At 43.9% G+C, this 14,338-nt stretch overlaps 1 protein-coding gene across 1 annotated transcript in view; it reads right to left on the reverse strand.

The window, feature by feature from the left end:
* The window catches only part of lama1 (laminin, alpha 1), a 302,752-nt gene that overhangs the window by 206,493 nt on the left and 81,921 nt on the right, over positions 1–14,338 (reverse strand). The window contains exons 11-14 of the mRNA XM_041189309.1: positions 14,179–14,319; positions 10,564–10,737; positions 8,400–8,501; positions 3,450–3,661 (exon numbers count right to left, since the gene is read on the reverse strand). Coding sequence (XP_041045243.1) covers positions 3,450–3,661; positions 8,400–8,501; positions 10,564–10,737; positions 14,179–14,319 — 629 coding nt within the window. The remainder of the gene's footprint in view (positions 1–3,449; positions 3,662–8,399; positions 8,502–10,563; positions 10,738–14,178; positions 14,320–14,338) is intronic.

Consider the following 14,338-nt stretch of genomic DNA (forward strand, 5'->3'; position numbering starts at 1 on the left):
GGAGGTTGTGGCTGGATTGTCCAGAATGCATGGTGAGGATGGAAACCAGGGTGCATGGAAAGGGGGAAGGGCCATAATGTATGGGGAGAAAGAAATGGGTTGGGTGGCAAGGGGGAGTGGACAGCAGTGAAAGAAAAGAAAGTGGGGATGACCATGAAGAAAACAAAAGAGGGGAGAGAAGTTGGGGATTTTACTTTACAGTGGGAGGGAAGTGCCAGTGCAAACTGAGAGGGAGAAGTGAGAGAGAGGGTCAGGATAAACTGAGAAGGTGGATAAGTAGTATTTCATAAATGATCAGCTGTCCTTTTTACTAACAAGCAGCCTGATGTCCATTCTTGATCTTGCACAACTTAGTATTATCAGAAAGCAAAGCATGATTTTCTTTAAAAAATTTTTTTAAAAAGTTCAGGATTAAGATCATCAGGTTTTAATTTACAGCCAAGAAGGAACATGAGAGAAGCAGATTTGTTGCTGATATACAGCAGGTTGTATTGTACTGATTGAATAAAGTGAAGGCATTTCCTCCCTTTAGCCTGAGAAGCTGGTAATGGATCATGCACTGGAGAAATGATTGTTCCTTTAACTGAATCTCATCTGGGCCATTTCAGCAGCCAATAAGAGTTATAGCATGGGATTATGCCTTGAGAAGGAGTGACATCTCTAAATTCTGTTTTTATAATAAAATGGCAACTCCCATAAACATTTTTTCTAGTGTAATCCCTCAAGCTACCCGATTTTTTGAACTGATTTTCACAATGTACTGTGGTAGGATTTGATCTCATGGCCTGAGTTGCCAGTTAAAATACTACAACCACTGCAAAACACTGGAGAAAGCTTTCAAATACAACTTGATGCTTTCACAATGACAATTTGGCAATTTTCCACCAAATTGCTCAGCAACTCACTGTTCCTTGGTGTGATAACAATTTGTTAGATACCAGACAAATCTTAAAAATATATTTTAGAAGTTTTGACCATTATTACACAGAAAGAGGAAAAAGATTTTTTTTTAAATGTTGAGGTTTTCAAAGCAAATTGTATGCGGGAAAGTTGAGAGTGACGTGGTGACAACAGGCAGTTAATATTAATGAGATAAGCTTTGATGTTGCTTCCCCACAGACTAAATAATAAACAAACGATTTGTTTGTCTCACCACTTACACTTAGTATTGGAAAGGCTTTTTTTTTCTGATGAAGGTAGTGACCTTGTTAAACCTGAAGCCGCAAGAGCATGATCAGAAGGAACATAGGGGAAAAAAAATTCTCCTCACTTCTGTCTTAAACAATAGACTTCTTATTCTCAAACTGTGTTCCCTGATTCTAGTCTCTCCCACAAGTGGAAACATCCTCATGCTATCTACTCTATCGAATCACCTCAGAACCTTATGTTTCAATAAGGTCACTTCTCATTCTTCAAAACTCCAACGGGCCTAGGCCTAACCTGTTCAACCTTTCTTCATAAGATAAGCCCCACATCCTAGGAATGAGTCACGTGAACCTTCTCTGAACTGCTTCTAATGCAATTATATCTTTTTCCAAATTGGGAGACCAAAACCAGACACAGTACTCCAGAGATAAGAACAAAAAAACTGCGGATGCTGGAAATCCAAAACAAAAACAGAATTACCTGGAAAAACTCAGCAGGTCTGGCAGCATCGGCGGAGAAGAAAAGAGTTGACGTTTCGAGTCCTCATGACCCTTCGACAGAACTTGCGTCCGAGTCCAAGAAAGAGTTGAAATATAAGATGGTTTAAGGTGTGTGTGTGGGGGGCGGAGAGATAGAGAGACAAAGAGGTGGAGGGGGGGGTGGGGGTGTGTGGTTGTAGGGATGATCTGCTTCTATCACTGCTTGTTTGTCCCTACAACCACACACCCCCACCCCCCCCCTCCACCTCTTTGTCTCTCTATCTCTCCGCCCCCCACACACACACCTTAAACCAGCTTATATTTCAACTCTTTCTTGGACTCGAACGCAAGTTCTGTCGAAGGGTCATGAGGACTCGAAACGTCAACTCTTTTCTTCTCCGCCGATGCTGCCAGACCTGCTGAGTTTTTCCAGGTAATTCTGTTTTTGTTTTACAGTACTCCAGATGTGCCCTGACTAGGACTCTGTACAGATGTAGTAAAACTTCTCTACTTATATAAAGGAACATGCAGGAGGCGGCTTAGAAACTATTTTGAAGCTATTTTGAAGCAGTCACTGGAGTTTAGAAGATTGAGAGGGGATCTCATTGAAACACAGGGTAGCAATTTCCATCGGCAAGCAGGGGCGGGACCCGCTTGCCGACGCGTAAAACAACGCGGGGTGACATCGGGTGTGCATCTCAACGTCACCCCCCTGTCACTTAAGAATTTCAGTTTGCTGGGCGCGCAGCCAACCTGGCTGCATGCCTGCTGACCTGTCAATGGCCTATTAAGGCCATTATAAAAGTAATTAAATGGACCTGCCCGTCCAACCTCGCATGCGCGAGAGAGCACACTCCCAGCTCAGGGAGTCCCTTCCCGCCCGCACAGGGTGTGCACAGCCCTTCGGGCGGATGTCATGCTGGGCGGGCCTTAATTGGCCTGCCCACGTAAATTGGTGGCCAATCGGGAACCTGCCCGCATGCCCCCCCACCCCCTCCTCCACAGGGGGAAAACGCTGCCCTGTGTTTCTAAGTTTATACCAATTACAACGGCCCACAGCTATAGGGACAAGCAGTGTGTCCATTATTTTTGTATTCTTTCCAATCATGAGTGTTGCTCTCCACAAACACTTGCTGTGAAGCAGAGCAGCTTAAAAATTCACATCTATCCTTATCTCACCAGGTACTGTTTCTACCTTTACAATGAAATGTGAAAGACATGATCATCCAGTTCAGCTCCCAAGGGTTGGAAACATAGAACTCTCTGCTATAAATTCTCCTGTTTCAGACTGTAAGGGATGGGAGAGGTGGTGGCATAGTAGCTCAAATCCCACCTCTAGTGGTAGAGTTTGAATCCAGTAAAAAAACTGGGATTAAAAGTCTAATGATGACCATGAAGCCATTGTCGATTGTTATAAAAACCCATCTGGTTCACTAATGTCCATTAGGGAAGGAAATCTGCTGTCCTTACCTGGTCTGGCCTACATGTGACTCCAGACCCACAACAGTATGACTGACTCTTAAGTACCCTTTAAACAAGGGCAATTGGGGATGGGCAATAAATGCTGGCCAGGCTAGTAACACCCACATTCCACCAATCATTTTCGTCTTCTTGTTGCAGCCTTTGGTTATGCTATGTAACAGCTAGATGTTTGCAATATGGGTACACTTCTACAGTATATCTCAGGCCGCATTAAACCACTTATTGGCGTGAGGTGCACTACTGTCTCCAGGAGAATATTGAAGGCAAGACCCTGAACTTGTAACAATTCTCACCCCACTTCTTTTGTGTAGCCCTTTACACTTGTCGAATGTGTACACTTACCTGTACACAGCCTTTCTGGCAACGTTGTACGTGGCCCTGATCTGCAGGCGTGTTACATTTACGAGAACTGTCATTAGTCGATCTCGGTCTATTGCATTATTTGTATTAATGTCCACGAAGTTCTCGGGTAGGAATCGAACTGCAACCAATTGTTCTTCATATGGTTGGAGCAGGAGGCCTTCTGACCCTGTACCCAGTGTTCGACCATTGCCCTAAGTGATTAAAACGTACACAGTCAGCTTACAAAGCGAGTGGGATTATTTTCTGCGCAGCACTGGGAAAATATTGTGGTCCAGTCAGAACAATCCAGTGATTACATGCGTCATTATACAATAACATAAAGCTTCAAACAGGAACATTTCAGCAGACTCTTGTAATGCGGAGAAATGTGAAAGCTATCTTGCATGCAGCAAGACCCTATGAGCAGCGTGGAAATGAATGACTAGTTAATTTATTCTCAGTATTGTTGGTGAAGAAGCAATTGTGGTCCAGAGATCAGAAGAAATAGTTTCATGGGATTTTTTGATATTGATATGAACCACTGGAGCACACAGTTTAATACCTCTCCTGAATGATGGCAGCCCTGACAATGCAACATCTCCTTAATACTGCAATGCAGTGTAAGGCTAGATGTTGGAAGCAAGTCTTGTAATGAAACATGAACAAAGAATGACCTGGAAGTGAGAGTTAGCGTAACCGAATGAAAGACCGCAAACATTTTTTACAAGGTAGTGTCTTTGGTAAGCAAAACAGCCTGCCAATCAAATCTGCGTTGGAGACATCACTTCCAATACAATGATGATGTTGAGTTTCAACATGATGTTGGCACAGGAGGAATATTTTTCTCCCCTTGCGAACTGAAGCCAGTAAATCAGGGTAAATATAAATGCTACTTTGACATTAGCAAAGGAAGCAAAATGTACCCCACGAGGCAATGCAAAAGTTGGCCAAATTATGTCATGTTAAATGCTACTCTTTATCCTTCTCCCTCCTCAATCGATGCCAATTTGGATAAAATCACACATTCTTCAATTTTTAAAAATTCATTCATAGGATGTGGGCATTGCTTGCTAGGCAAGCATTTATTGCCCATCGTTAATTGCCCCTTGAGAAGGTGGTGGTGAGCTGCCTTCTTGAACTGTTGCAGTCCCTGTGGTGTAGGTACATCCACAGTGTTGTTAGGGAGGGAGTTCAGTGAAGGAAAGGCAATATATTTCCAAGTCAGGATGGCAAGAGGCTTGGAGGGGAACTTCCAGGAGGTGGTGTTCCCATGTGTCTGCTGCTCTTGTCCTTCTAGATGGTAGTGGTCGTGGGTTCGGAAGGTACTTGGTGAGTTCCTGCAGTGCATCTTATAGATGGTAAGCACTGCTGCCACAGTGCGTCAGTGGTAGAGGGAGTGAATGTTTGTGGATGGGGTGCCAATCAAGTGGGCTGCTTTGTCCTGGGTGGTGTCAAGCTTCTTGAATGTTGTTGAAGCTGCACTCATCCAGTCAAGTGGAGAGTACTCCATCACACTCCTGAGTGTAGACAGGCTTTGGGGATTCAAGAAGTGAGTCACTTGCCACACGATTCCTAGCCTCTGGCCTGGTCTTGTAGCCACAGTATTTATATGGCTAGTCTAGTTCAGTTTCTGATCAATGGTAACCCCCAGGATGTTGATAGTGGGGGATTCAGCGATGGTAATGCCATTGATTGTCAAGGGGACATGGTTAGATTGTCTCTTGTTGGATATGATCATTGCCTGGCACTTGTGTGGCATGAATGTTACTTGCCACTTGTCAGCCCAAGCTTGAATATTGTCCAGGTCTTGCTGCATTTGGACATAGACTGTTTCAGTGTCTGAGGAATCGCAAATGGTGCTGAACATTGTGCAATCACAGCAAACATCCCCATTTCTGACCTTATTATGGAGGGATGATCAGTGATGAAGTCAGCTGAAGGTAGTTGGGCCTAGGACACTACTCTGAGGAACACCTGCAGTGATGTCCTGGGGCTGAGATGACTGGCCTCCAACAACCACAACCGTCTTCCCTTGTGCTAGGCATGACTCCAACCAATGGAGAGTTTTCCCCTGATTCACAGTGACTTCAGTTTTGCTAGGGCTCCTTGATGCCTCACTCAGCCAAACGCTGCATTGATGTCAAGGGCAGTCACTCTTATCTCGCCTCAAGAGTTCAGCTCTTTTGTCTATGTTTGAACCAAGGCTGTAATGAGGTCAGGAAATGAGTGGCCCTGGCAGAACCCAAACTGAGCGCCAGTGAGCAGGTTATTGCTAAGCAAGTGCCACTTGATAGCACTGTTGATGACCCCTTCCATCACTTTACTGATGATCGAGAGTCGACTGATGGGAAAGTAATTGGCTGCTTTGGATTTGTCCTGCTTTTTGTGTACAGGACATACCTGGGCAATTTTCCACATTGCTGAGTAGATGTCAGTGTTGTAGCTGCACTGGAACAGCTTGGCTAGAGGTGCAGCAAGTTCTGGAGCACAAGTCTTCAGTACTATTCCCTGAATATTGTCAGAGCCCACAGCCTTTGCAATATTCAGTGTCTTCAGCCATTTTTTGATATCACATGGAGTGACTCGAATTGGCTGAAGACTAGCACCAGTGATGCTGGGGACCTCTGGAGGAGCCGAGGTGAATCATCCATTCGGCATTTCTGGCTGAAAATTGTAGCAAGTGCTTCAGCCTCATCTTTTGCACTGATGTGCTGGGTTCCCCCATCATTGTTGATGGAGATATTTGTGGAGCCTCCTCCTCCAGTTCATTGTTTAATTGTCCACCACTATTCACAGCTTGATCTGGCAGGTTTGCAGAGCTTAGATCTGATCCACTGGTTGTGGAATTGCTTAGCTCTATCTAAGACTTGTTACTTATGCTGTTTGGCACGAAAGTGCCAGTCAAGAAGGCTGATTTGTCCTGAATAGCGTCAAGCTTCGAGTGTTGTTGGAGCTGCACATATCCAGGCAAGCGGAGAGTATTCCATCACACTCCTGACTATGCCTTGTAGATGGTGGACAGGCTTTGGAGTTCTGTCGAAGGGTCATGAGGACTCGAAACGTCAACTCTTTTCTTCTCCGCCAATGCTGCCAAACCTGCTGAGTTTTTCCAGGTAATTCTGTTTTTGTTTTAGGCTTTGGAGTGTCAGGAGGTGAGTCAGTCAGTGTTTCTAGCCTCTGACCTGTTCTTGTAGCCACAGTATTTATGTGGCTCATTCAATTCAGTTTATGGTAAATGGTAATCCACGGGATGTTGATAGTGGGGATTCAGCTATGGTAATCTCATTGAATGTCAAGGGGCAATGGTTAGATTCTCTCTTGTTCATGCCAACCCCTGAATTTAGGGGAAATGACTGACTTATTTCAATGTAAACTTTGTTTGTTATCAAACAGGAGAGGGGAGAAATGCAAAGGAAACCACAGGAACATCTCCTCAAAAGGAGAATTAGTTTTCAACCATCCTCACCACTGAACAGGCAGGTCAAATTGAAAGCGCATGAAAATACAGCAGGTGGAAGAGCTTTGCTATCTTTCACAGTCATTTGAACAACCAGAATAACAAAACAGAGCATTGGTTTAACATCTTAGCCGAAGGACAATGTATCTGACAATACAGAATCTCCTGGGTATTGTAATGGAGTGCCAGCCTAGATTATGTACTGAATTCTTCATGTGGGGATGTGAACCCATAACTTTCAGACTGAGAAGCAAAATATACATCCTAAAAAAATGAGCATATGTGAGCAACTATAATTAAAATAATCGAATTTTGTAATTTAGGTGACAAACCAGATTGCTTTCATAGTTAATGTCATCATTTGAACCCCTTGATGAGACTCTGCTTTGTAATTACTCCTATTTAGCCAGCATGCTCTATGTAATCTAATCAAGGGCTTGAGTTCAATAAATCGCAAGAGGGAATTTAATCAATTTACAACAATTAATCCCACAGATTAGATTACTGTCTTGCAAAACACCAATGTTTATGCTACTTTGCTAATTCTGGTGTTTAGGCAGTCTTTGTGCACTGGCCAGCGATCAGTATGCTCTGAGTATTTGACGCTTAATAATGTTTACGAAAGGACATTAAAGCCTTCCGGCATCAACAAAAGGGGTGTTAATGAGAATCACCACATGAGAGTTTACCAGGATTAAGGCAGCTTTTATTGTAAATGATTAGCTATATGAATCCCAAGGGTTCACTTTTGCTTAATAACATAATTCTGTATATGAATTACTGTGACAATAAAAGTCACACTTCAAACTGTGATTACTTTACTTCCTGATGTAATGATGTTTTACATGATCTACAGCTGAAACATACTGGTGCCCCCATATAGGCATAATGGTAATTGCACGATCTCATGCTTCTGGGGAAGTGGGAATGTAGTCAGGTTCGTGAGAGTGTGGTTCAGAGATCTGGGGTTATGTCCCTATCTCCAACACATTATTTTTATTCGTTCATGGGATATAGGTGTCACTGGCTAGGCCAGCATTTATTGACCATCCCTAATTGCCCTTGTTTAGAGGGCATTTAAAAATCAACCACATTGCTGTCTGGAGTCACATGTAGGCCCAGACCAGGTAAGAACAACAGACAGCAGTGAACCAGATGGGTTTTTACAACAATTGTCATCCAGATTTTTATTGGATTTAAATTTCACCACCTGCCATGGTGGGATTCAAACCCAGGGCCCAAGAGCATTACCCTGGGTTTCTGGAATCCTAGTTCAGTGCTAATACCACTATGCCACCACCTCCCCCAACAATACTCATTCAAGCCTGGTTCTCCACTCTTTTGAGTGTATAATCACCCCTTAAATGTAAGTCACCTCAAGTGCACCCAGTGAGAATGTGTACAATGTGCACAGATCTCTAGCCTCATAGTTTGGGAGTTGTTTCACTGTGCAATATTTTCATTTAACTTGTAATTATTTCCAGCATCCTTACCTCGATAATGACATCAATATTAGAGGACAGCTCGTTATCAGTGTTTTCCATTGGAAAATCATATAACACAGTGAACTTCAAGTAGCCTCCATAGGCAGTCAACTGCAATGGAAAAGAAAGAAGGGCTTGTATTTATATAGCACCTTTCACAACATCAAGTGAAGATTGCTGAAAGGAGAGACATGTTGCCGAAGCTTCTTGTCTTGCACTTATCAGGACAAACACAAGAATGCCAAATTTTAAACAATCACATCAAGTTATGCTACAGGAGAAAACTGTGCTGATTGGTTGGTAAGTCGACTCTGATTGGCCGAGGCATTGCCATGGAAAAGCAACAGGGAACTGTAGCCTCCCCGGCAATTCAAAAAAAGCCTAAGGTTTGAACAAATCCCTTTTGTTTGCAGAGAACAGGTCCCTGCGTATGCATGTATGTCACTCCTCTGCAAACAAAAGGGACATGTACAAACCTTTTTGTTTCTCTGAATTGCCTGGGACCTTGGGGAGCCTATCGTTCCCGGCTGATTTCTCCATGGCAACACCTCGGCCAATCGGAGTTGACTTGTCAACCAAACAACATTTTTTCTGCTGTTGTATAAAATGGTAAGATGAGACACAGAGGGGGAATTATATGGAGGCAAAAGGGGTCTCAGCAGTCTCCTCCAGAAAGGCCCATTGGTATTACTTGCCTATGAGGCAGTTGACAGGTCATCGGCAGGCCTTCCATGGGATCAGGACCGCGGGGGAGGCTGAGAGCTGTCACCAGGAAGGCGGTGGCTGCTGCTGGGATGATACTCACCAAAAGCCCAGGAAAGCAAAGCAACCCAGGCCAAAGGTAAGTGATGGTGGGGGAGGTCGTGAGAAAGGGGTGACTCGGTGGGGGGGGGGGGGGGGGGGGGGGGGGGGCGGCAGCCAGTGGCTCTCAGCGAGCCCCCCTTCCTGATGCCAGGTCCCACAATCAGACACTGAGTGCCTTTGAATGAGGAACCCCCCCCCGGCTGCCAACCGCTCCCCCCTCTCCTGCCAGATGACCACAAGCAATCTCGTATGGGTTTGTAAGTTGTGCTCGTTGTGTGGCGACAGGGCTGCCTGCTACTGGATTAATACCAGCAGCGGAGGGGAGAGGCCCTTAAAGATCTCACTTGGTGGCAGGACAGGAAGGCTGTCCACAGGCCTTCTGGCCACGGACTTAATTGGGAAGGAGATGGGAAGCTGGCCTGATTAAATCCCTCCTCCACCTCCAAGCCTGCCATAGAGAACAGCATAAAACACCGCCCACCCTGCGCAAGTATTCTTTGATTGCTGAACGGTGTTAGCTGTTTGGTAAGTAAATATACACAAGCCAACTCCATTGGTGAACATATTCAGATGTTTCCTACCAAACTTAATACACGTGTTGATGACCATTCTTGAACTATTCATCCGGACAAAGTTGCATCTCACTATTTATAAATGAAACTTTATCGGCAATTTTCACATCAGCTTATCATGGCAGCAATCTCAAAACGCTTCTTTTATTTCAATTTCAAAATTAGGGGGAGGGTTTTCCCCTCGTCGGGCAGGTGGGCACGGGAATGGCTGTGAGACCAACCGCTGCCTGCGTTCAGGGGCTCCAACCGCGATTCCGCGATGCTTGGCCAATTAACAGCCAGCCAGCGTGAAAAGCGTTCGAGGACCCTCAGCGCTGCCGGTTTGGGGGCAGGAGGAGCGCGAGTGCTGAAGTGTGCGCATGTGCGGGCGAGCTGAGCTGCCTCAGGGAGCCGAAGGGTTTTAAAATGAAAAACACATGAAGAGGGACCTGTAAAAAAAAAGGGTGTTAGAATTTTTTTTTTGGTAACCGTTGGAAACCTCATTCCACCTCTGGATGAGGTTTTCGTTAAAAAAGCAAAGGCCGTCTGGCCGATTTGCCCGCCCGCCAACAGAACAGTTGAGCGGGCAGTGAAAAATGCAACTTAATTAATTACTTAAAGGCCTCTTAGTTACCGTGAGAGGCGGCAGCACGCCCGCCGACCGAAAGATTGCGAGAGTGCGCGATTAAGTGGAGACATCGGGATGCTTGGCCGATGTCTTCGTGTGCTATTTCACTCCTGTTCGGGTCGGGAGTGCGCCCACTCATGGGATGAAAACGTCTGCCCTAGGAGTTTTTTTGGAAAATAAATCGATTTACCTTATTACCCAAATATGATTCTGGTGCTGTCCAATAATACAAAGCAGGCATGGACTTTCTGGCTTCAGTGTTGTTAATACGCATTTGGTTGGGGCCATCAAGCAGATCATGATAGGGTTGCACCCTCCTAACACCCTGACGATCAGTCACCTGCCACCTATTATCATCCATGACCTTCAAAATAAAAATGACAATTGTGCAACATTTGTCTTGCATTATTAGTTAAAAGGTAAGTTAAATATAATAAATGCCATTCATCAATGGGTCAAAATGCTGATGAAAATATGTACAAATTAACTTTTAATCAATACTGTATTGCAATTACGGCATTCTTATTGACAGAAGAGTACTTAAATACTGTACAAAGTTCTGCATTCAGATTGGTTGCAGAGTGGAATGAATAATTATTTTCATGTGTTTAAAGCAACAAAGGTCCAAAATTGGAACATGCTTGAGTCACATATCTCTCTTTTCGACATATTTTCAAATTTGAAATTAAATACATTTATTTTTTTAAAATGTGCAGGCAGGGGACTTACCCACTCATTAAGGCAATAAATTAAAATAGGGGAGGTCCCCGACCTCTGTTTCCTGAGAGATTTGATTTAAATGGGACTCCTGATTAGTCTGACATGAAACTTTTACTCATTAACTTCAATGCTTAGAAAAGTGCTCGATTTACAAAGGCAATCTTCCCGAAGGCATGACAAATTTAGATCATATGTCAAAGTAAAGTTGCTTGCATTTAAATACACAATGGAGGAGAAATTCGACTCAAGGCTGTCTGTTTGGAACCTGAAAAAAGGGCAGCTAGCTGTTGAAAATTGGTGAGCAGAGATGGGGCACCCAATGCATCATCTCGAAAATAAATATTGGGAAGGCTGAAGCCGCTGTTTTCTGTCCCAGCTCCAAACTCCATTCCCCAGCTACTGACTCCATCCCTCTCTCCGGCAACAGTCTGAGATTAAGCCAGACTCTTCATAGCCTTGGAGTCAGATTTGACCCTGAGATGAGCTTCTGACCTCATGCTTGTACCACCACTGAGATCGCCATTCCCAACTCCATAACATTGCTCGACTTTGCATCTATTTCAGCTCATCCCCTGTTGAAACCCTCATCCTTGCCTGCGTTACCTCTAGACTCAACTATTCCAATGCCATCTTGGCTGCTCTCCCACATTCTACCCTCTGTAAATTTGAGTCCATCCAGAGCAATGTTGGCTTAACTTACCAGCAAATCCCGTTACCTATCACCCCTGTGCTTGCTGACCTACATTGCCAAGCAACGTACTGGTTTTAAAATTCTCATCCTTGTTTTCAAATTCTTCCATGGCCTCCCTCGCTCCCTATCTCTGTAACCTCCTGCAGCCCCATAATCCTCCATGATATCTGCTCTCCTCTAATTCTGGTCTCTTATCCAATCCCAATTGTAATCGCTCCATTGGTGGTCATGCCTTCAGTTGCTTCGGACCCAAGCACTGAAATTCCCTCCCTACAACCTTTCTACCCTTCTTTCCTTGTTTAAGACTCCTTAAAACTGACCTCTTTGACCAAGCTTTTGGTCATCCGATCTAATATCTCATGATGTGGCCCAGTGTCATACTTTGTTTTAAAATGATCTTGTGATGTGCCTTGGGACTTTTCATGATGTTAAAGGCACCATATAAATATAAGTTGTTGTTGTTATTGCTCTTTACACCCGAAATCTGATTGATGTAAATTTCAGGCGGGTTCAGAAAAGGACGAGCAGATTGGCTGCCTGGGGCAGGCATAAATCTGCTTAAACGTGCAAACTAGGGGCCTTATGTCCATTGTAGGACCACGATTGCAAAACGTGGACACATGAGGGTGGAGCAATGAGTCTGTTCACTGTAGGCTCTTCAAAGAAGATAGGCCCAGGAAAATTTTGAGTTTCTAACTTTGCAGGCGCAGGAGCAGCAGGAAGTATTAATCCTGGGCACAAGCATATCGTATGGCCCGCTGCCAGTATGTTCAAGGGCCAGTATGTTCAAGGGCCTTCAGAGTCACGTTTGTTCCCTGGACCTCATTTATCAATCACTTCTACATAAGAGCCAACTGGGTCTCACCCTTAAACAGCCAGCGAGCTGCAATAATGTGTTTGTCTGGTGCCTGCATCTCACCAGGACTATTTCAATGAGGTCCCGTTTCTGAATTGGGTTTGGGCCTGACCCCAGTACAAACTGGGAAGGGGGTGCGGGTGGGCAAGGGCCAACATAACGCCTCCTTCAGGCAGATGTCTCATTTCTTAGTCAACATCCACGAACAACAGTTAGATTTTGATCAGCTGTCAGATTGAGAAATCGATTTGAAGAGTGTCTAAGACCATAAGGTAGTACATCGCCATGTATGCCAATAGTAAAAGAGGAGGGCTGATAAATCAATTACATTGGATTTCACAGGATATCCGCACAGAAACAGGCCATTCAGCAGTACATGCCAGTATTTATGCTCCACTTGAGCCTTGTCCAATCATATCTCATTTAAACCTACCATCAAAACAATCTATTCCCTTCTCCCTCATATGCATGTCTAATTTCCCCTTAAATGCACCTATACTATTCCATGTGGTACTGAGTTCCACATTTTCACCTCTGGGTAAAGAGGTTTCTTCTGAATTCCATGCTGGATTTTTTGGTGACTATCTTATATTTGTTGGCCTCTAGTTATGCTAGAGAAAACAAGGGAGAACATTCTCTCTGTATCCACTCTAACAAAACCTTTCATAATTTTAAAGACCTCTGTTAGGTCACCCCTCAGCCTTCTTTTTTCAAGAGAGAAGTGACTCAGCCTGTCAATCCTTTCTTATAGCTAATTATAGCTGTTAAGTAACAAGGCCAATTTTAAATATTTATAAATCGGATGATTAAAATGTTGAAAGGTCAAAGGAAGGACCAAGGGAAGTATGGAGTTGCACTGACCTGAAAAGGAACAGGTCAGAATTGGAGATGGTGCAATGAGATTTATTGAAGCAGTGAAACAAAACTTACAATTGCATCAATTCTTACCCTGCTAAAAGAATAAAACTCTTCCCTCCTGATTCCTGACAGTTCAGCAGCTAATTCCATCTTGCAATGAAGCATTGACTTGGCTGAAGCCTCATGTCCGAAACCTGGTTCTAAAAATTCTTGTTCATGTATGAAGCTCAAGATCCCAGTGCAACAATTCAGAAGGCTACCAGGCAGTTTATAGACACCAAAATGTTATAAAATCCATGCAATTTTCTTCTGTGAAGCTTCATAGTTTAAAGAGCAAGTTAATGGACTGTATAGGCTTGCAAAACAATTTTGCAATACAGCAACTGACAACTATAAACACGGAGCTAATTTAATATCATCCAGCATAATGACAGCTTATAAATCTGTGTCAACGATGTTTAAGACTCTGAAAAGCAGCACAGAGCTAAACTGTAACTTGCACTATTCTACAGACACTTGGTACACACACTGTGCTGCCTAATAATGGCTCCTAAAATACCCATCTTCATCTCCTTCCAATTAAATGACAACATTCCATGTTTCAATTCCACGGGGAGAAATATTTGGGAAATGTAAATAAAAGCATATGTGGGCATGTCGTGAACCAGTGTAATGCTCACCTGTGTAACAGACCAGGAAATGCTTTCACAAACACCAGAGAGTCCAAAGCAGAAGCATTCTGTACAGCCTTCAGGATTCCTTGCCTGCAGATTGTAGAATCCTGACTTACACTGGTTACAGTTCTCTCCCTCCACGTTGCTCTGTAATACAGAATTGTGT

Source organism: Carcharodon carcharias, chromosome 6 (assembly GCF_017639515.1).
Source record: "Carcharodon carcharias isolate sCarCar2 chromosome 6, sCarCar2.pri, whole genome shotgun sequence".
NCBI classification, from domain to species: domain Eukaryota; kingdom Metazoa; phylum Chordata; class Chondrichthyes; order Lamniformes; family Lamnidae; genus Carcharodon; species Carcharodon carcharias.